The sequence below is a fragment of the Gopherus flavomarginatus genome, chromosome 3 (assembly GCF_025201925.1).
Source record: "Gopherus flavomarginatus isolate rGopFla2 chromosome 3, rGopFla2.mat.asm, whole genome shotgun sequence".
Lineage (NCBI taxonomy): Eukaryota > Metazoa > Chordata > Testudines > Testudinidae > Gopherus > Gopherus flavomarginatus.
The window spans coordinates 287,127,562-287,149,731 of NC_066619.1; the positions used below are offsets into that span (position 1 = coordinate 287,127,562).

Consider the following 22,170-nt stretch of genomic DNA (forward strand, 5'->3'; position numbering starts at 1 on the left):
CTGCAGAGGGCCTTCCTGCTGTAGTTAGGGGCTTGGAGCCCGGCTGGGAGCAGTGCTCAGCGCTGCCAGGTGGGGACCCGGGCAGCAGGAGCTGTGGAAGGAGCGTGCTCTGCTCCTGACAGCCCATGGGGCTGAGGGGGCCCTGGAATAGGACAGCGGGAGGAACTTCCCTTGGTGCTGAGCTGCGTAAAGCACAGCCCTCTTCCAGACAGCCCGAGCCTTCATGTCTCCGGGGACGCCCTGGGGTGGGGAACGCCACGGGCGGGGTAGCCTTGCTCGTGGAGATGGATGCCCCAGGGGAGAGCCCAGTCCTGGTGTCTGCTTCACAGGCCACAGAGGATCAGATCAAACTGCTGCGGATGCAGCGCCGCTTGCAGGACGAGCTGGACAAACCCTACGTAGATTACTCCCTGCACGACACCGTCTACAGCCTCATCCTGGATGGCAACCACAAGCGGGCGGAACAGCTATACCGCGACTTCCGAATCCCTGACAAGAGGTCAGTGCGGGGGGCGCGGGGCGGAACAGCTGTACCGCGACTTCCCAATCCCTGACAAGAGGTCAGTGCGGGGGGCGCGGGGCGGAACAGCTGTACCGCGACTTCCCAATCCCTGACAAGAGGTCAGTGCGGGGGGCGCGGGGCGGGTGGGCAGACGCTGCTCCCAGGAGGCCTTTTGCCACCAGATGAGCCGTTCCAAGTACACGCCGCTCATATCCACAAGGCTCTTGGTCAGAGGCTGGGGCAGGAACCAGGGCTAGGCCAGGGTGCTGGGTTGTCAGCCCTGGAGACTGGTGGCCTTTGGTTATCACCATCCCTGCGGTGCGGACAGCAGCTGTGGGAGAGCATGTACATGTGATGGGCTTCCGCTGCTGCTCTCACACCCGGCTTGGGGAGCAGCACTTCTCCGTCCTCTGGCCCCTGCAGCCCTTGGTGCCCTGACCAGCCCCAGGGAGTAAATACCAGTGTGTGTGTGTGGGGGGGGGGGGGGGGGCGGGGTGAGGGGTGCGGGAGGGGACGGACGGGCAATTGGACCTGTTGTTGTTTATCTGTATTGCCACAGTGCCCGGGGCACTGCACAAACACAGAACAACAAGACAGCCCCTCCGGGCTTCCAACCAAAGTGGAAGATGACAGGCGGCTGCAGAAAGGGGGCGGGTACAGGGAAACAATTAAACCCCATTGGTCACATATGACAGGCACCTGTTTGCGTAGGGCGCAGAGCCATCTAGATGAGATGGCAGGCTGGATGCATGCAGAGCCCTAGGCTGCCTGTCCCATTGTCACCCTCTGTTGTTGGGGCCTTTCTCCCCTCACTCCTGAACGTCAGTGTTGGGTGTGGCACTGCCCAGCATTGCTGGCAAGGCAGGGTGGGGTTTGCTTTGGGTGGATATGGGGCTGGGCTGGTGATTGATGTACTGCCAGCCCCTTGGGAATTGGACCCAGCAGTCCTCAGGGGCTGGGCGTTGGGGCGGGGGGGGAGTGTTAAACTAGTTGATCTGATAGCCACAGTAACAGCCGCGAGGTGTGTGCTCCCCAGGTTCTGGTGGCTGAAGATCAGCGCCCTGGCCGAGCGGGAGGACTGGGAGGAGATGGAGAAGTTTTCCAAGAGTAAGAAGTCGCCCATTGGCTACCTGGTAAGAGATTCTCCTCACCATAAGAGACCCCCTGGCTGGGAGCATCCTGCCCCGGCTTGCTCCCAGCTGTCTGCCTTTGGTATGGGTCCCACAGAAAGGGCACCAGACCTTTGGTTTCCCCTGGCCGGGAAGGGGGAGCTGAGTGCTGAACTCAGACTGCTGGCAGGGAACGTGGGCCTAGGGACGCAGCCCCCTCTGGCCAGCTCAGACGCAGCACTGGCAGATCCCTGATGGGGTCTCAGGTTGTCCCAGTGTGGGACCCTGGAAGCTCACCTCTTCTCCAGCTCCCAGTAGAATTCCACCAGCCCAAGGGGCGGAGTGTGAGGTTCCAGGCACTCGGGCACTAAAGAACCACCCCCAAAGCCAAGGGCACAGGCAGGTGTAGCGGGTGGCGGCTCGAGGGTTGAGATGAACGAGGTTGGTGGCAGCAAGCCAGAAGAGCAGTCCCATGAGCCAAGCCTGCCACCTGCACTGATTCCCGTCTCCCTTGTTCTCCATACCAGCCCTTTGTCGAAATCTGCATGAAACATCACAACCGCCACGAAGCCAAGAAGTATGCCACCCGCGTGACCCCGGAGCAGAGGGTCAAGGCCCACATCCTGGTGAGGTACGTCTGCTGAAGAGTTCACGGGGAGCAGCCCCCTGCTAAGGCAGAGCAGAGTGCTCCAGCTCCCCAGGAGACCCTGCATGGGCAGCGTGTCTGAGCGCGCAGGTGGGGGTGGGAGGGGGTCGGCTGGGTTTTGAGTGTAGGGTGGGTTGCAGATGGGCATTCCCTGTGTGAATCACAGAATATCAGGGTTGGAAGGGACCTCAGGCGGTATCTAGTCCAGCCCCCTGCTCAAGGCAGGACCAACCCCAACTAAATCATCCCAGCCAGGGCTTTGTCAAGCCTGACCTTAAAAACCTCTAAGGATGGAGATTCCACCACCTCCCTAGGGAACCCATTCCAGTGCTTCACCACCCTCCTAGTGAAATAGTGTTTCCTAATATCCAACCTAAACCTCCCCCACTGCAACTTGAGACCATTGCTCCTTGTTCTGTCATCTGCCACCACTGAGAACAGCCAAGCTCCATCCTCTTTGGAACCCCCTTTCAGGTAGCTGAAAGCAGCTATCACATCCCCCCTCACTCTTCTCTTCTGCAGACTAAACAGTCCCAGTTCCCTCAGCCTCTCCTCATAAGTCATGTGCTCTAGCCCCCTAGTCATTTTTGTTGCCCTCCCCTGGACTTTTTCCACATCCTTCTTGTAGTGTGGGGCCCAAAACTGGACACAGTACTCCAGATGAGGCCTCACCAATGTCGAATAGAGGGGAATGATCACGTCCCTCGATCTGCTGGCAATGCCCCTACTTGTACAGCCCAAATTGCTGTTAGTCTCCTTGGCAACCAACACTGCTGACTTATATCCAGCCTCTCGTCCACTGTAGCCTCCAGGTCCTTTTTCTGCAGAACTGCTGCCTAGCCCCTAGTCAGTCCCTAGTCTGTAGCAGTGCATGGGATTCTTCCATCCTAAGTGCAGGACTCTGCACTTGTTCTTGTTGAACCTCATCAGATTTCTTTTGGCCCAGTCCTCTAATTTGTCTAGGCCCCTGTCTGTGCCCCATTCTGTCAAATGCCATGACCCCTCTCAGGGAAGGGGGGATTGCTCTCTGCAGGGGAGGAGCTCCTTTCGATGCACTGGCATCTGGCTCTGTACTGCGACTAACACCTCGTCCTGTGGTTCAGAGAGAGGGTTGGGGTTCAGGGTCCCCCACCCCAGCATGGGAGGAATGTCACAGGAAGATGGGGAGCAGGTGGGCAGTTAAGCCGGGGTGACAGGGTTTTATGAGCAGGGAAATACCCAGCCCTTGCAGAGGAGGTGGGGCTGCCCTCTCCTGCACTTGGAGCACCGAGGTCTGTGTGTGGTCAGTGTGTACCAGGTCCTGTGCTGCCATGATTATAGCAGGGCCCTACCCCCAGAGCTAACAGAGACTCAGCGAGCTATTAACTCCAGGGTGAGTCATTCTGCTTCTGCGCACTAACGGGCAGTGGGGCACATCTGCTCATCTTCCCTCGCACTGTCCTGTGCACTACAAGTGTAGTGGAAAATTTAACCACATGTTGAGTTTGGATCAGATCAGCCTGAGGCTCCTTTATTGATTACAAGCGCAGGGAGGTAATGGCTCTCAGGAGCTGCCCCCCGATTCAAGAAACACACAAGCCTTTTAAAGCTTAAAACCACCGACAAATTACACATACATTTCATGTCAATTACCTTATTTGGAATACAACTGCAAAATGTAATAAAGGTCCAAAGCAGAAAGAAATAATCATCTCCCTTACTTGGCTTTTCCCGTTGTTGTTCCCCCCTCTCTAGCTCTTCTGTGGTTTGACTTTTCTAACGCTTCCATTGTGGCTATAGGAAAAACAAGCTTGGCTATGGCAAATTGTGTTTGGGGACTTCCCACTTCGCCGCCTCGTGCCCCCTGTACACAGAAGGCCATTGTTCTGTTTTGGGGACTTTCCATCCCACTTTTGCCTCTTCATGCCCCTTACACACACACAAGCAAGCTCAGCTTATACTTCAGGCCTACTAGCTTGACCAAAGCCTGAGGCCCTCTATAAATTTTCCTTCACACAAAGAACAATCCTGACACTATCTGCACACAGCCAGGAGGTGGGGCATGCGCCTGCCTGCCTGCAAGGAAGGAGTTTCCTCTCTGAGTGCTCAGCCTCTTGTGTGTGTGCTGCATGGGCCTGTGTGTGTCCCTGGTGGCAGTTGCATACCCACAGCAGCATGCACCTCGGCAGGGGCGTGGGGGGTGCACATACCCGCAGCAACGTGTGCCCTATGGGAGTGGGGGGTGCCAGGCATCCCTGAACCAGCTGTGAGATTGCCAGCTAAGGCAGGGTGGTGGTGGTGGTGGTGGGTGGGATGGGGTGGTCCTATAGCAGAGGGAACCAGGGGGAGATGGAACCTGACTCTGCCCCTGCATGACGCTGACTCTCCCATTGTTTACCGGCAGAGAGTTGGACCAAGCTGCCGATGCTGCCATCGAGCACAAGAATGAGAACGAGATGAACCTCGTCCTGTCCAAGTGCACCGCGGCCACCGACTCCTCGGTCGTGGAGAAGATCAACCGTGCCAAAGCTCAGACCCTGAAAAAATAATCCCTCCCGCCCTGCGCCTGGCCCCTCACAGCAGTCTGCTGGAAGCTAGTCTTCTGTATATTCCCAGGGTGTTGGGGTGGGGGGTAGGGGACATAGTCTTGGTGCTGGTGTTATAAGGACAGGAGGCCTGGAGCTTCTCACACGTGCAGATCCAGTCCAGGGGCCCACTAGCATGACCTTGGGCCTTGTATTGGGGAATCTTAGGTGGCAGCGATCCCTGTACCTGGGGTGTGGTGGACTCCTGCCCGCTGGAGTTCGGGGTGCTTGGCGGGAGGTGGGAGAAGAACTCGCCTGCTATGTTATGCTGCAGCTGGCCGCCCTGCTGCATCCCTGCTCACGAGTGACAGCCCACCCTGCTTCACCCCCTGGAGGAAGCTTTATCCCTGTCCTGCGCAGGTGCATGTACCATCTGCCTCCTGAGGCCCCCCTCTCCCCAGCAGTTCTGCCTCTCCCTCTGCCAGCACCACCCTTCTCCCTGCAGCAGCTTCCTTTTCTCAGCCCAAAAGCTGTCGAAGGAGCCACTGTTCAGGTAGCACTGGGGCCTTTGGCAGAAGCAGCCTCCTCTCCAGCATAACTGCAGTTCCAGCAGGCCCAGCATCCCCTAACCTGGGGGTGCGGGGAGGTCGGCTCAGCTGGGTGAGCAAGGGAGGGGTTGTGGTGCCTAGTGGGGCTGGTGTGGGGGAGGAGGGGACAGTAACATCTGAAGCTGAGTGACTGTCGTGTTGGAGCCTCTGGTGTCTGGGTTCACGTTGCGGAAGGGTAGACGGCGTGTCACGCTGTAACCTTCACTAGGGTAAATAAACGGCTGAGATCCTCCTCCCCCCTGCTGTGTCTGACTGCGGCTGCCCCAGGGGGAGAAGCTGGGATTTGCTAGGGCATGTGGCCCTCAGCTGCCACCGGTCCAGGGGGGCAGGATGCCTCTTCCTGCCACAGTGCCAGGCAGCGAGCGCTGCCCTGCTTGCAGCCCCCCCAGGAGCTGGGCAGGGCAAGCTGCAGCCAGGCTCCGTGGGGAGTTTCCTCTGGGGCAGGGTGGGGAGGTGCTGGGGGGCAGCACTGTCTCCCCCTTGCAGAGCTAAGTGGGACGGTGGCCGTCCCGTTTCCTGGCATTGGGGCCAAGCCCTGGAGGGGGGCTAGTTGCCCCTCCTCCTCCTCGCTCCTGGCATGGCCCACGGGAGGGTGGGGGGAACCCAGCCCGACTGCCCAGTGCCCACGAGGCTCTGCCCCCCGGGCGGGGCTCCCTGCCGCGCTCCTCTCACCTGGCCCCGGACCGAGCCCCGCCTGGAGCCGCCCCCCCCGCGGCCGGGCCCGGGGGCACAAACTGGCGGGGGGGAGGGGCACAAGCACGTGGCCAGCGAGGGAGCCCCGCCCCGCCCCGGGCTCCTCCCTGTGTAGCCCCGCCCCCTCGGCGCTACTGCCTCGGCGGAGACGTCAATCGGAAGTGAGGTATATGTGCTGGGCCCATGGTGTCGTCATTTCCGGAGCGGCTTGGCCTTGGGGGATTGTAAGATGGCGGCGATCAGAAGCGTCAGGGCAGTTGCCGGAGTGAGACCCGCGCGGGGGCTGGCGGGACGGGCCCGGGTCCCGGCCCCTTCTGAGGCGGGGGTCGGGCTTGGGGAGGTCGGGCTGGGTGGCGGGAGGGGTCAGGGACTGGGGTCGGGCTGAGGAGTGAGGCTGGGTGGCGGGGAGGGAGGGGTCAGGGGACTGGGGGGGAGGGGTGGGCAGGGGAATGAGGCTGGGTGGCGGGAGGGGTCAGGGACTGGGGTCGGGCTGGGGAGTGAGGCTGGGTGGCGGGAGGGGTCAGGGACTGGGGTCGGGCAGGGGAGTGAGGCTGGGTGGCGGGAGGGGTCAGGGACTGGGGGAGGGCTGGGGAATGGGGCTGGGTGGCGGGGAGGGAGGGAAGGGGACTGGGGGAGGGGTGGGCAGGGGAATGAGGCTGGGTGGCGGGAGGGGTCAGGGACTGGGGGAGGGCTGGGGAATGGGGCTGGGTGGCGGGGAGGGAGGGAAGGGGACTGGGGGAGGGGTGGGCAGGGGAATGAGGCTGGGTGGCGGGAGGGGTCAGGGACTGGGGGAGGGCTGGGGAATGGGGCTGGGTGGCGGGGAGGGAGGGAAGGGGACTGGGGGAGGGGTGGGCAGGGGAATGAGGCTGGGTGGCGGGAGGGGTCAGGGACTGGGGTCGGGCTGGGGGGAGGGGTGGGCAGGGGAGTGAGGCTGGGTGGCGGGAGGGGGGGAAGGGGAGGCTGGGAGCTGTGAGTTTCTCATTCTCTGCCTCCTTCCCTTACAGGCTCTTCTGCGCGCCCAGGGTCGCGGGGCCTGGAGGACCCTCAGTGCCTCCGCTGCCCCCCAGCAGACACTACGAAGCCAGGTGAGAGACCCCCTCGGGGAGATGAAGCCTCCCATCCTTCCCCGCTCCCCTGGGGAAGCTGTGGGAGCAGGCACCAGGGAGACACAGTCCCTGTCTCAGGGGAGCAGGGCCGGGCCAGGCACTGCTTGGGGGGGGGTTTATCAGATTCACTGCAGCTCTGCTGCCAAGTCTGGTTCCTGGCTATTCTGTTCTTATCCTATTTAGGGCCCTGCTCCGTGCTCATCACCTTAGTAGCTAAGTGCCTCCCAGTCACTCACGGAGAGATGGTGCTCACATGTCCAGCATGTGGTGTTTGATCTCCCAGCAGCTAGTGCATGGGCTCTTCCGTGGATTTGGTTTTCAGGGGTCTGAGTCTTTCTCCAGCAGAGTCAGATGGGGAGGGTAGCGGGTAGATGGATATTTTTCTCTATTCAAGGAGCAAAGATGCAGAGAAAGAAAGGAAGTGCTGAGGATGCATTAAGAAGCCGCAGGAAGTAACACGGAAAACAGTGTGTGGGATAAAGTGGACTCATCTGGAGAACGATGAGGCAGGGGCTGAGAGAACCATTTAGTGGCTGCTCTGTGCAATGAAGAGTAGCCATTGGTGACTGCATCTTGAGGATAGAGCTGTGATTGTGAAGGTACTAGTGTTGCTAACTCATGGTTGTATTGTGATTCTGATAGTACCTGGTGTTTTTCTTAAAGCCCCAGCACCCGATGTCAAATGTTAGCAGTTCTCATGATGCAGAGAAGAACTTAAAATTGTGAACACAAAATGCTCAGAATCCAGAAGGCAAAGAAAGAACCCTATGTTATTATTTAAATGTAAAAAGACCTATTTTTTTTAACCCATGACTTTTTGGAGCTTTGCCCTGGGCTTTTGAATGCTTGGAGTTGGCAGTATAGAAGTTTAGAGAGGATAATTACAAGTCCTGAGGTGGAGTTTACATATAGGGAGAGATTGCAAAAGCTAGGTCTGTTTAGCCTAGGAAGGAGAAGACCTATAGGGACTCGACTGATGGGATTTTATGACTTCTTGTGGAAGTTGGTTAGTGCCTTTTTTTTTTTAGCTTTGTCTCGTGGGTCACTGAATATTAATGACAGGTGAATCTAGAACAACTAAAAAGAAATTGTTTATACAGAACATGGCTAAATAATTTATAGACGCACAGGGTCAAGGTCCGATACTAAGGTCATTTTTCAAAGGGCTGGCTAAGCTTGCGACTAAGACCATTCTATAGAAGTTTGTGCTGAAATGGAGTAAAAATCCCATGCTTCAGGATCTCAGTTGATCACTACAGTTATTAGGAAGGGATATTTTGTCCTATATACAACAGTGGCCAGGTGTGCTAAGATTTTTCATCTTCCTTTAAAGCATCAGGTGTTGGCCAGCGTAGGAGTGGATGGACTAATGGTCTCCTGTGTTAAATATGGGTGCCCTGGTAGTCTTTGTCTGTCTCCATCGTGGGCTGAGGAAAAGTTTATGCAAAATCTCCATCTCAAGTGCTTGTTCTCTGACTCTTTTGCTTGTGATGCCTGTTGACTGACATTAACTGTAACTGTTGTATATAAAGACACTCATTAATTTTTTATATGGGTCAATGTCCTGTAGTTTAAATTAAAGGTAAAGCTGTCTCCTGGGTACAGGGAACAAATACCATGCAACCTCTGACCCTCTGTGCTACTTTCAGGTAGCAAGCTTTGCCCTGCGCATTGGGTCTTACCTGATTTAATCCATCAGAGAGAGTTTCATGGAGGAACTGAATGTTGCTACAGACTGTCTTGGATCAGTTTCTTCTGGAAGATTCCTGTATTCTCCTGCATCAGAGGCCAGGTGTTTCCCAGAGACATTGAGCAACAGAGAGGGTCTTAGCGCCTCCCATTCACCCTTTGAAAGTCGTAAAGACTCAAATCCTGGTACCAGCTCCGCCAAGGGGCTTGTCCTTGCACATACCCGTGAGATTCAGAGAAGTAGGTAAAGGCATTGATTACCCCCAACATTTTGAGAATGGCAGTTCTCATCTTCCAGTTTCTGGCAGTAGCGTGAGAGCCACCTCTGACTGGGTTTGCTCTCTCAGAAGAGGTGGGTGCAGTATGGCAGATAGGGAATGCACTGTCCCACTCTCGTTGACTGATATTGTGTAGGATGGTGGCAGGAGAATTAACCTCTCTCTGTTTCCTGTTCCAGACAGAGAAACATGAAGGGCTGTTCAAGGTCACCATGCTGCCTGGAGATGGAGTTGGCCCAGAGCTCATGCATTCTGTCAAAGAGGTGTTCAAGGTAATAGCCACTTACTCCTCATTGAGACTGAGGGGAAGATGGAGAAATGACATAATGGCAGGAGTTGTCTTGCAAGGCAGTTGGATTGTGTATGTGACTCCCGCCATATCCAGGCGGGACTGTTATCTTCCCCTTGCTCACAGACAGTTGTGGGTGGATAAAGCCATTTTAGTTCTTAAACCCTTTTCTGTAAGTTAATTGAAGCTCAACTCACTTCTTCTCTTTCGTGCTGAGGTAGGGTTCTAGACTGAGAATGCTGGAGGATGATATCCCCTGTTCTCCTCAGAACAAGTTCAACATGGGTAGCAACCATGCCAAGCTTCCCACATGTACCCCAGTGTGCACTGACCCTGACCTACAAGGGCCCATTTCAAAGAGTGAGAAGATGAGTTCAGTTTCTGTGTCCCAGTCAATCCTTGTGTCTCTGATGTGACTGCCGACAAAATCTCGTACCTGCTGTGGCGGTGGGTCTGATGTGAGTGCTTGAGTCATCTACACCAGTTGTGTTAGGGGTTACAATGCTGTTGTTGCTCAGATGTTTAGAACCCTCTTAACTGTGTTTTAACCATACTACAGTCCTGCCCTGACCAAGGGAGTAGCACAGGTTGGGGACAAATTTAGAACAGTTAGACACTGGCTTTGTTACAAGACAAACCTGCTTTTAACCATGGCAGGGGCAACTGTTGTCAATGAATCTCCTGACATGGAGGTAGTTTTAGTATAGTTCAGATGAGACTTTATACGAGACTGGACTGAGCTCTGGGACCCAAGTAGTCATCAGATGGCAGAAACTTTCATTCGGAAAAATAATTTAAAATATTTCATGATTGGACACACAAAAGGAAATGACTTAATCTCTCATAGTAGCTGTTAGGTACTGATCACTGCCCTTTGGAAAAAGGATCCAACTCCAGAGGAATGGCTCAAAAATATAGGAGGTGGTTGTTTGGAAAAATTAATACACCAGTTATGTACCCAGAAAACTAGCCAGAGGACAAATAGATACTTTGGCATTTGGTTACCATTTATTAAATACTCAAAATACATTCGCTTTCTAAAAAACCAGCACACCTCTCCAATTTTTTTGAATGTTAATATTTGATAGGCATGACTGGTTTGTTAAATATATGTAATCAGAGAATTCACTCAATTTAATAAAATGACAAGTCCCGAGTAGTGTCCAGATGCTCTCTCTAACACTGTAACACTCTGTTACAGAGACCCATTGTTTGTATTTCAGTATAATGTTTATCTAAACCAAAGTTCAGTGGTGTGATGATCGTCTGTCTCCTATAGTTACATGCCTAGGATTTGTAAATCTGTTAACTTCCTAAACAAAGACGTAGTTTCAAAAACAACAGCATTTCACTATGAATCTGGAGCTGGATTGAATAAGTGACCTAGAGAACAGAGGCTCTGATCCCATTCCTAATCCCTAAAACCATCCAGTCTCCTCTTCCTCCTCCCAATACACACTACCTTCAGCCTATGCTCGGAGGGGAACCAGAGACTTGACAGTGAAAGTCATTGGGATCCGTATCCCAATCTCTTGATCCACCAAGTCACCAAGCTCATTTTGGCTAGTACATATAAAGTGATTTAATGAACAGCCTCTGAACTCTGACCCAGCAAAGCACTGTCTTTACATCTGTGTCTGTATTGGGCAGGCTGCTGGTGTCCCTGTGGAGTTTGACGAGCACCACCTGAGCGAAGTGCAGAACATGGCATCGGAGGAAAAACTGGATGAGGTTGTCGACTCTATGAAGGAGAGTAAAGTGGCCATTATAGGTATGGGATGGTGGCAGCTCACTGACTGCATCTCTCAGGTGTACACGGATCTTTGCCCACTCCATGCTACAGAATCTCCCCTAGCCTCCAGACCGCACTTTCAGACTGCGAGGCTTCTTGTGGGCTGACAATTGGAGAAGGAAACTTGGAGCCAGTTTTCCTGATTTCTATCCCCAGCTCTGTCACTGAGTTGCTCTGTGACCTGGAGAGGCTCACTTAACTTCTGTGCCTCAGTTTCTCATCTGTAAAATGAGACTGGTACTTATCTGACCAGCTAGGGAGTCTTATGACCTTTCTGACCCTTGGATGGAAAGTGTTTGGCATGTTCAGTAATAAAAAGGGGGCACTGAGGGTTTGTGACACTTTGGTGCAGGAAGATGAGGTTCTTCTAGGGTAATCTTACTGGCTTCCCACACAAGGGGGCGTGGGTCATGCTGCTGTCACGTGTCAAGATGGGAAGGAGTCGAAGAGCTTTTAGCTTTCTCTGCTCTGATGTTTCATACACCAGGGATCCCAACGCACTTTGCCCAATGTCTGTGTAAAGCAGACTCAGCAGCCATAATGCACTTAGCAGTGGCTCATACAGTTCAGGACCACTTTATCTTACACAGTATCTTCTATACAATCTGGAGCCCACGCTGGCGTGCAAATCTAATACAAGGGCACTGCAGCTTGGTATGTTAGAACCTGCTGATGGCTGAGGGAGTATCGGTCAGGACAGTGGAATTGTGCCAGATTCTTACAAAAGTGCCTGGGGATTTCAGTCTTCTTCCCAGACGTTGCCGTAGCTGGGCAGTAGTTGTAGTAGTCTGGGTAGTCTTGTCTCCTCCAGCCAGCACTCCTAGTGTCATCCTAGAGCCCTAGATTTTAAGGCCCAACAGGACCATTAAGATGATTTACATTGGCTCTTTCATGATGCTGGGCAAAAACCTTCACCCAGTGATTCTTACATAGAGCACCTTAGGGCTCAGCTTTAAACACAAACCTTTTAGAATGAGAGCCAATCTCTATATAAGGACTTCAAGTGATGGAGGATTTACCACATCCATTGGTGAGCTGTTCCAAAGGGTAATTACTCTGACTGTGAAAAAACTGCATCTTATTTTCAGCTTGAATTTGTTTAGTTCCAACTTCCAAGCATTAGATCTTGTTCTACCTTTGTTTGCTAGATAAAGAGCCCGCTAGTGTCTGATGTCTTCTCCATGTATAAGTACTTATAGACGGAGATCAATCAAAAAAAATTATTAAAAATTATTAAATTTGCCTCTTAATCTTGTCTTCAGTAAATTTAAATAGATTCAGCTTCTAAATATCCCATGGAACTCTTTGCCAGTGGATGATGTGAAGGCCAAGAGTATAACAGGGTTAAAAAAAGAACTAGATACATTCATGGAGGGATAGGTCCATTAATAGCTATTAGCCAGGATGGGCAGGGATGGTGTCCCTAGTCTCTGTTTGCCGGAAACTGTGACTGAGTGACAGGGGATGAATCACTGGATGATTCCCTGTTCTGTTCATTCCCTCTGGGGCACTTGGTGCTGGCCACTGTCGGCAGACAGGACACTGGGCTGGATGGACCTTTGGTCTGACCCAGTCTGGCCATTCTTATGTTATCCTGACCAGGCATAAGTTCAGATTCTGCTGTGAGACTGGCTCACGTAATATGTGGCCCAGAGGTACCAAGGGGCCGGACTCCAGTGAGCTCTGTACATGTGCAGCACTGTAAGCTCCTTATGCAGGGGTAGAAACAAAATCCCCTTTCTTCCCCCCGTGTCCCATGCTGTGGGGTTCCGAGGGTTTCTAGTAGCTGGTAGTTGATTTTGTACGTGTGCTTTCTACTAGTTCTGCTGACATTTCTGTCATCACAGGAAAGATCCACACGCCCATGGAGTACAAAGGAGAACTGGCTTCCTATGACATGAGGCTCCGGTATGTTTCTGCCTTGCATGTTCAAAGCCCCTGCACGTCAACAGAAGTCAGTAAGAAATCTCCTACCACAATGAGCTATTCAGGGTGTTCTGAACACTTCATTTATGAATGACATTTAGGAACTAAGCCCAGGGCAGGGGTGAAGCTCATGGGTTATCAGAGCACAAAAAGGCATCAGCAAAATCTTCACTGGCCAGACACTTTGTTTTTCTTACTCATGATCTATTGACTCTGCTTCCTGCCATGTCTTGGAGATCCTCCAGGAAAAGTTGGTAGGTGGGGTTTGGGATGACGGTTTATGAACATGTCTCACAGAGGGCCCAAGAGGCCTCACTGGAGAAGGAAAATGGAATTAGCAAGGGGGGCTAGGCTTGTATGGAAGAGTCTGTCTTTAAAATTCTGATCAGGACGGGTCTGTACCATCAGACGGGGTTTATTGCTGGCCTGGAGGTGGGAAGAACTCTCCTGATCCCGATGTTCCCCTCACAGGCGCAAGTTAGACCTGTTCGCCAATGTTGTCCATGTGAACAGTTTACCTGGTTTTAAAACACGACACAACAACTTGGATCTTGTGATCATCCGGGAGCAGACAGAGGGGGAGTACAGCTCTCTGGAACATGAGGTAGGGAAGCCTCTGTCCTGCACCCCATCCCTTTCTGTGCCATATGGGGAGGCCAGTTCTGGGCCTTGTATCTAGTACTTCCCTGCATTGGACCGTGGTGAGTGTTGCTGCCCTTATGGCCTTGTCCTCACAGAGTTTGCCTCACACCCTTCTTGAGTGGTGGCAGTAGGAGCATGGGGATATGGGAAGAGTCATGCTGGGTGATGTGGGTGTTCGGAGGGATGGGCTGAAGAGGAGAAGGTGCTTGTAACTAGACTGTGTGACAGCCAAGGGGCTGAAGAGGGACTAGAACTATCTACGAAGACTGGAAGCGTGTAAAGCCCAAGACGGAAGCGGGATCAGTGTGGGACAGGAGCTGTAACCAGGCGTGGTGGCATGACTCCAAGGAAAGGAAGAAGGCCAGGGACTGGGAGAAGCTTCCTGCCAGCGTTTGGCTGGAGAATGGTCTCCCAAGGAGAAGTGGTGCTTTGGGGACATACTAGTCTGGTCAGAGCCCTGGAGAAATGACTTTCGGGGCCAATTCCGTAGTGATGCTTGAGGAGATGGGCTGTCTTGAGTCCCTGGGGGGCCTCTCCCTGTGGTGTCCCATGTTTGCTCCAGGGGGTGCACTACATCTCTTCCTCTACTTTGGGGAGTTAAACTCCACTTCCCTTGGAGCCTGAGCCCAGTGTCAGTCCAGGGGCGACAGCTGCAGCCCAGTGGGGCTGAGTGGGATCTCCTTGTTGGGTGTGCACTGCCAGCTGTGGCAGAGCACGGGGTTGTGTGGGACCTGGTCGAGCACAGCCAGAGCCGCTATTGTGCTTCCGTCAATGTTCAGAGCGTGAAGGGAGTCATTGAGTGCCTGAAGATCATCACCCGGGACAAGTCGCAGCGCATCGCCAAATTCGCCTTCGACTACGCCACCAAGAAAGGGCGTTCAAAGGTCACAGCAGTGCACAAAGCCAACATCATGTGAGTGCGATGAGACAGCTCAGATAGCACAGGGATCAAAGTGGGGTGTCTAGCAGTTATGGGATACGCAGCAGCTGCCACCCAGTGCCCTGGGCGTAGGTCTTTGAAGTCCCCTCTGTCTCCTGGAAGAGCCTTTCAGTGGAACCCGGAGTTGAGTGGTGGTCACACTTCCTTGGCGTTAGTGCTCTTTGCATGTGCTTAAAACAACAGCATGGGAGTAACTGAAAGCCCAGCAGTGTGAGACAGTTGGGCCTGACCGTGTGTCTGCAGGGTGTTGACGAGGAGAGTGAGATGCTTGTTCGCGCTCTGGGTGAAATTCTGGCCTCATTGAATTCAGTGGCAGAACTCCCACTGACTTCACCTATCTGTCATACGTACATCTACCTTGGTGCGTCTCTGAGCTGTTCTGGGTTCAGTTCAGACGGAGAGCATTTTGAAAGGAACGGTCAGAAAGCTTGTTGGGTGACTGAGTCCACTGTCATGCCCTTGCTCTCCCTGCAGGGGATGCTGGGGCAGCGCGGAGTCTGTTAAAATGAATGTCTGTCACTTTCTTTTTCTCAGGAAGCTGGGGGATGGGCTCTTCCTCCAGTGCTGTGAAGAGGTGGCAGAATTGTATCCCAAGATCAAATTCGACACCATGATAATTGACAATTGCTGCATGCAGGTGAGAATGGCTTGCAGTCCTGTCCCCCAGTTCACCCCTCTGGTGCTGATGATCTGTAAAGAACCTAGCTTGGTAGCCAGCAAGCTCAGGTGCGCCTGGAATGCTGTCCATGACCTGCTTTGTGAGGGACGCAGTGTTAACTGGGCTGTCGCATCACTTTGTATCGTGTCCTGTGTCGTGCACATGGACACGCAGCGCCTTCCTTTCAGGGCTATGCCAGGAGCTGTAGGTGCCCAGCACCTCTGGTAATCAGCCCCGTCTTGCAGAATTTGGCTTCCTGCAGGAGCTATCCTGACAGATGAGTAAATTCTCTGTTTCACCATCAGTCCCCCCAGGAAAGGTTAGTGATACCCAGGGTTTCCAGACTGGTACTTCACAGTGACAATTTTGCCAGGTTTCTCTGATTTTCTGTCTGAGAGCGCGTAGGATCTGAGCCCTGGCGGTGGACGTATGGGTGGGTGGCTTTATGTCAGTAATATTCCCAGTGCCTCTTGGTCCTCAGCTGCTGGGGCTCTGGGCGCAGCCACCCATCTCGCTTCTATCCTGGGAACTCTTGAGGCAGCTACATTGTCATCTCAGTTCTCTCGGCCCAGTGCGGCTGCTGAACCTGGGTGTGTCCCAAGAAGATGGTTTGCCTGTTAATGCCTAGGTGCTAATCTGTGAATGTCATTGCTTGGGCCACTTGTTGGCCAGTCTAGGGCATGGTGAGATCTGCCCTTTGGGGTGACCTCATCAGCACTAGGGTGCCCTGAAGTGCTGCAGAGTGTACTAGCCCATGCTGATTTGTAGAGGGGAGGGAATGGTCTCATGCGCATCCACTTCTGTCCCCTCTGCCTAGCTGGTGCAGAACCCCCACCAGTTCGATGTCCTGGTCATGCCAAACCTGTATGGAAACATCATTGATAACCTGGCTGCTGGCTTGGTGGGAGGCGCCGGCGTGGTTCCCGGAGAGAGTTACAGTGCTGAGTATGCAGTGTTTGAGATGGTAAGGGACCCAGCTGTGCCACGGCTTCAGTGTTCCACTTGGGTGACTTCCCCTGTTCATCCCCTCTCCGTCACACAGCAGCTTTGTACCCTAGCTTCTGTCATCTTCCCTGTCTCCTGCCACAGGGCCGGCAGATCCAGAGAGCCCTGCCCAGGATGGGGCTGGACACCCCCCTCCCCCCCATGGCAGCAGTATAGAACATGGTCTGATTGTGGTTCTCTTCATGCAGGGCGCCCGCCATCCCTTTGCCCAGGCCGTGGGCAGGAACATTGCCAATCCCACTGCCATGCTGCTCTCTGCCGCCAACATGCTGCGGCATCTCAAGTAGGTGCTTGTTCTTAGATGTGTGCGCATGCTGCATTACACGTGTGCAGGTTTGGGGGGCATGCCGGCCTGTGGGTGTGCAAGCCGCGGGGGCGAATTCCACTGGCATACACAGGGCTGGAGCTGAAATATTCGTTCTTTTTGCTAGCTTGGAATATCACTCCAATGTGATCTCCGATGCGGTGAAGAGGGTGATTAAAGTCGGTAAAGTGAGTACCGGGCAGCCTGAGCCCTTACCTCTTGCCTGTCCTGGTCCAGATCTCCTGGAGTATCTGCTTCGTTTCTGGAGCCTGCTGGCTGGGACTTCTCTCTGGCTCCCGTCCCCAGGGAGAGGGGGAGCAGCGCACTGGGTTGAGTCTGTAGGGGGATTCCTTAGCCCGGGACTGGCCTTGCGTAGCGGGGGGGGCCTTACTGCACCAGAGCAGACTGATTTGCAGGCCCTGTCACGCTTGTCTCTGGGTCATTGTTACCTGCACCAGATTGAGTTCCTGTTGTGACGACGGTGGAGATGTTTGGGCCCCTCCCCAAGGAGTTCTTGGGTAGAGTTCTCTCTCCTCAGGAGAAATCAGATCGATCCCCAGGCAGAGGTCACTGTCTCACCATCTCCATGGCCAGGTTATCAGAGCTGTCCGTGTTTGTAGAACAGGACGCAGTTTGTAGAGGCTGCTGTTTAGTGTCTCGCTCCCTGCTGGTTGTGGGGGGCTTGGTGTGCTTTAGCATCTATTCCAGTTTGCAGCAGGGCTGTGCGGGGAGTGCAGGAGGAGGATCAGGAGCTGGGGGAAGCTGCTTTGCTGTCACCATGTTTCCTTTCCCATCTTGTGTTCGTTTCCCTGGGTTCACATCCACATTTCTCCCTTTTTGTTTCTCCCCCTCCCTGTGTTGGATTTTTAGGTTCGGACGCGGGACATGGGCGGTTACTCCACCACCTCGGACTTCATCAAGTCTGTGACTGACAACCTGCACCCACACTATGGTGTCTAGGTCCCCACCTGAGTGTGGGAGTTCCTTGGACTTCACTTTGTTCTCCAGCACCCATTTCTAGTGTACAAACCGAATGGACCTTTCTCACCCTGCTCCCACCCCTAGGGGAGAACCTGAATCATGTCACCCGCTCTTAGGCTGCCGAAGCCAACCTGCCTGCCTGAAACCGCAACCCAAAGAGGGAAGGGACTTGCCTCTCCCCCAGCCTAGTTATCTGTTACCAACCTCAATCATGGTCAGATGGTCACCACAAAGAGACATGGTCTGAATGCCTGGGGTCTGATCCTGGCTGTCCCACTGGTTCATTGTGCAGCCTGGGCCAATCCAGTTCACCTCTCTCAGCTTCCCTCTCTGTGCAGTAGGGACCGTGCATGGGAGTTCAGGGTCAGCTAGTTCACATTTGTACCATACTTTGCAGCTGAGAGAGGACAAAGCCTAAATATTCCACTGCTGCTCCAGCTAAGGCCCCCCTGCAGTTTGGCTGACTGGGGTTGTCACGTCCAGGTGGTCTCGTCTTGTCCGTGATGGCAGATGCTCCTGCAGCAGCAAACTCCAGAGGGGCCGTAGCTTAGGACCACCCAGGGTGGAGACCCCTGTCCACAAAGTGACAAATGAAGTCTAGTATTGGCTTGGAGGGAAGCAGAATTTTATCCCTATTAATCTGAACAGTGGAAAAGTAGGAAATTTCCGTCTCTTCGTGTGTGTGGGGTGCGGGGGGAAAGCTTTATGTCCTTCTAACTTCATCCCCCTCTCAAGGGAAGATGCTTTCCCTACTCGGTTAGCAATAAAATTCAGCCCTGGCCCTGGACAGAAGTCTTAGGCACTGAGCAGAACTAAAGGGCAGCAGGCCTGGCCCGCTCTTCCCAGCTCAGAATGGCACCCGCCAGGCAGGCTGGCACTCCAGGAGACATTGATTTTCCCAGCTGACGCAGACCATCCTTGGGGCTGGGTCTGTACCTCCAGTCTGCTGTCCTGCCAACCAGCCTCCCTGACGAAGCTCAGGCCCTTCCTCAGGCTGGCTGCTGGGCAGTGCTCTAGGCCAGTTCACGTGCCCCCATCTGGTGTGCTTCAGAGCAGAATGCAGTCCCAATTACTGTAGCATCGTCCTGCCTGTCATGCACGCTGCCGCCCAGCATCATTCACTGCAACTCAGCGCGTGCTGGGCAGCCTGTCCCCTTGCATTCAGATGGGGCTAAGCTGTGGGGTGCACCTGGGAGAGGCGGGGGGTCATGAAGAGCATGGGGCCCTGCAGTGACTTGTCGCATTCCCCAAAACAGCTGCTCTAGCCAGACCTCTAAGGAAGAAGAGGCCAGGCTGCATGCATCAGAAGGGAGGGGTTTCCTGGGCCGCACATTTAAAATGTGTGAATGATGCACTTGCTGCTTTGCATGCAGGGCGTGCACTGGTGTCATTGATGCTGGATGCCAGCACCTCCCTGTGCAGGCAGTCGTGCTCAGAAAACACACTCATGAGTGCACGTGCACTAGTGGGAGCTTCTGAAACACTGGTCCTAACCAGGAGGTCTGGCTTTGAAGGGGTAAGGGACCAAGACTTCTTCCCTGGGTAGAATTCCAGCTGGGCCAGGGTGGGGTCTGGCTGTGGTGGGAGACCCAAACAGCAAGGCTGCAGGTAGCTTGTAGGTGATGGATTAGGCAAGCGGGGCTGTGCCAGGCATACACTTCTCTCTGGCCCCTATGCGGTGCTGGGCTGCTGCCATGCGGGCTGGGAACTCACTTCAGGACATGCAGGATGTATTTATTGGGCTTTGTAGTAATGCTCATGAATAAACTGTCAAACTCGCCCCTCCCTCCCTGCCTGCCTCTTCTCAGGTGCTGCGTGTCTCTGTGAGTTCTAGTTCCAGCCCTGCACGCAGGGCTCTCCCCAGCATGTTACTGGGCCTGGCAAGAGGCACCCTCGGCCCTGCTCTGGTAGACCAGAGCAGGAGCCAGATTGCTGCAGAGTGAGAACCAGCTGTGCTGAGCCCTGAGGGAGGGAGGGAGTGGGCCCCAGCAGGAGAGCAGCTCCTCAGCGGTGCTCTTTTCCTGTTGGCTGGAGCTGTGGAAGTGAAAGCAGTGCCTCTGGGAGCCGGCCAAGGGTGGAGTAGGCCTGGGTCTCTGTGTGGGTTGTAGGGATTGGCCCAATACCTCTGCTAGATGTAGTGATTCCTGCTGAGAGTTGGGGGGAGTCCGGTGCCTTGGGAGCAGGAGAGCCTGGTACGCTCCATCCCTGGAGGTCTGTGCCTGTCATTTAGCAAGTGTGCAGTGTGTGTGCAGGTGTCGAACACATGCCTAGGACCCTGGTTACAGACCAGAGCCCCAGCCTGCCTGGTGCTGTACACAGAACAAAAAAATAGTTCCTGTGCATTTAAGACCAGGCAGGTGGAGAATGCAAGAAACCAATGAGAGAGTATCGATAGGCCGTGGTATCAGCGCCCCAGCAGCCTAACCAGCGTCACAGGAGTTCTTTTGCTGGTGTCCCAGCAAAGGAGAGAGGTGGAGGATGAGGTGGTTTTGTGGCTGTTTACAGGGATCTCCTAAGGGGGAGGGCAGCAGAAGAGACAGCAGCCTAGGGCTCCTTTGAAAATGTAGCATTGGGTGATGGATGCTGAGCTCATGGGCTGATAGGTCAGGTGAGGACAGGCTGAGAAGGGCCTTGATGTGCCAGAGGAGCCAGGGGAGGTGTACGGCAGCCTAGGAAAATGAGCCCCAGCAGCAGTGCATGGGTCGAGGTGGGGCAAGAGGGCATGCTGGAGAGAAGGGCCTGGCAGAGAGCGTGAGCTGGGGTGGGACTGGGAGAGGAAGGCTGAGAGGGTGGCGCTGGGTGGACAGCAGATGGCATCAGCAGGGAGGAGAGATGAGGCAGGAGCAGGAGAAAAGCCCCAACCCCCCCCATACACGCACAGTCTGCCCTAGGTCAGGGAGCCCGCTGCAGAGGCTGCATCAGCCAGAGGGACCCAGGTGTCCTGTGCTCCAGGCCTGCTGCCCATGCAGCAGCTTCGCCCAGGGTGGGGCGGGGGGTCACAATGGGCGTTTTCAGACTCAGGGGGACCAGGGCTACTGCCAGTCAAAGCAGGGGATGTGTCCGTCCACACACCCACACCCCCCGCCCCGTGGGTAGCCTTGGGCCAGCCCTGTGCTGCTGGCAGTGGGTCTGCAGCTGGCAGGAGGAACAGCTATCTCCTAGCAGCCGCTAGCATGGGGGAAAGCCAGTGGAGCCGGCTGGGGCCCAGCCCTCAGCTGTTCCTGTGTCAAAAGGCCTGGCCTCGGCACACAGTGCAGAATGCATGAGGGCTCCTGCATGTACCTGTCTGTGCCATGCTAACAGGTCCCACACCTCTCTTTGCAGGTGCGCACGGGAGACATGGGTGGATACGCCACATCCATTGACTTCACCCAGGCTGTGATGGCAGCCCTGGCTGACTAGGCCCCACAGAAGCTGCTGTTCCTCCCGTGCTCCTGCTTGCTAATCCTCACTGCTTTGAATCCAGCTGCCTGGTAATTTGTAGCCTTCAAGGGGGAGCATCCCCCTGCACAGGCCTGTCTGTGTCATGCACAATAAAGCAGCCTGCAGGCCACACCTCTTGCTGTGGGGGTTCCTGTCAGGAGGGGGGGCTGCTTGGTCTCAGCTCTCCCTGCACCTGGGCCTGTGGTGGAGCCCAGGGCAGACACTGGGTGCCAGATGTGGGGAGATAGAGGCCCTGGGCATACAGCCCCCTCTTCCCCCAGAGTGGGGGGAAAATGTAGGAGGGGCTTTAACCACTTCTTGGGAGAGTGCACCCCCCATCCCCGCTTCAGCAGAGGCCCAGCTGGGTGGGGGCACAGAATGGACCTCACTCCCTAGCTGCTAGTTGTTAAAAAGGGTCACTCCAGTAGTGCGAGGTGCAGGGGGGCTGCCACCCCTGCTGGCATGGACTCAGCAGCCTACAGCTGCTGCCACAGGGACCCTACTCACCCAACCCAGGGCTCTTTCCAGGCCCTTGCCACCTTCCCCCTGGGGAGCAGAGCTCAGGCAGCCAGCCAGGAGCTCTCAGCAGCACTGTTTGTAACGTCTGTTCTGCATTTTGTCAAAACACCCCCAGCCCTGGCTCAAAACTAAGAACTGAAACGAATGTAGGGCCCCAGAGCCTTGAGTCACAGCTGCTGTCTGATCCCCCACCCCCCTTCAGCCCTCTGGCCCCTGCTTTTTGCTGTGCCATCTTTGAGCAGCAGTTACCCAGTTAGCTCTGATCACACATGACACAGGCCCAAGCCAGGGAGATTCAGATGGGAAACCAGCAGGCAGTGACGACGACTATAAAACTACACACGCCTGGCAGCAGGTAAGGCCAAAAGGGCCCCTGAGCTCAGCCAGCCTGTGCTCCTGCTTTCACACTATTAACCAGGACCTGGCTCCCTGCTGCTCAACCCAGTGATTTTAGTTTGGTTCTCAGGTACTTAGACTGTTCTGGGGTCAGGCAGAGACTGAGGTGCAACCAGGGCCTGAGATCCCAGCCATTGCAGGGGATAGAGGTGTTTGAAAA

At 54.7% G+C, this 22,170-nt stretch overlaps 2 protein-coding genes across 8 annotated transcripts in view; both read left to right on the plus strand.

Annotated features, from left to right (window-relative positions):
* The window catches only part of VPS16 (VPS16 core subunit of CORVET and HOPS complexes), a 30,388-nt gene extending 24,787 nt beyond the window's left edge, over positions 1–5,601 (plus strand). For 2 of the 4 annotated variants that reach the window (XM_050944894.1, XM_050944897.1), the window contains 4 exons: positions 330–499; positions 1,539–1,635; positions 2,139–2,242; positions 4,641–5,601. In XM_050944894.1, coding sequence (XP_050800851.1) covers positions 330–499; positions 1,539–1,635; positions 2,139–2,242; positions 4,641–4,785 — 516 coding nt within the window. In that variant the 3' untranslated portion in view covers positions 4,786–5,601. Of the gene's footprint in view, positions 1–297; positions 500–1,538; positions 1,636–2,138; positions 2,243–4,640 lie in introns of those variants that run through there. The other 2 variants (XM_050944895.1, XM_050944896.1) reach the window with 2 other exon arrangements.
* A 592-nt stretch (positions 5,602–6,193) lies between these two features.
* On the plus strand, positions 6,194–21,227 carry IDH3B (isocitrate dehydrogenase (NAD(+)) 3 non-catalytic subunit beta). Of its 4 annotated transcripts, none has more exons than XM_050944928.1 (12): positions 6,194–6,327; positions 7,067–7,147; positions 9,315–9,407; positions 11,075–11,195; positions 13,064–13,124; positions 13,614–13,746; positions 14,564–14,697; positions 15,259–15,361; positions 16,200–16,346; positions 16,576–16,670; positions 16,819–16,879; positions 20,997–21,227. In XM_050944928.1, exons 1-12 carry the CDS (start codon positions 6,292–6,294, stop codon positions 21,072–21,074), a joined length of 1,143 nt encoding a protein of 380 aa, XP_050800885.1. In that variant the 5' UTR covers positions 6,194–6,291; the 3' UTR covers positions 21,075–21,227. The 4 variants fall into 4 exon arrangements, with proteins under 4 accessions (XP_050800885.1, XP_050800887.1, XP_050800886.1 ...); XM_050944927.1 differs by lacking the exon at positions 20,997–21,227 and adding an exon at positions 17,562–17,920 and having other exon boundaries at positions 6,197–6,327; XM_050944929.1 differs by lacking the exons at positions 9,315–9,407; positions 20,997–21,227 and adding an exon at positions 17,562–17,920 and having other exon boundaries at positions 6,195–6,327.
* The last annotated feature ends 943 nt before the right edge of the window (positions 21,228–22,170 follow it).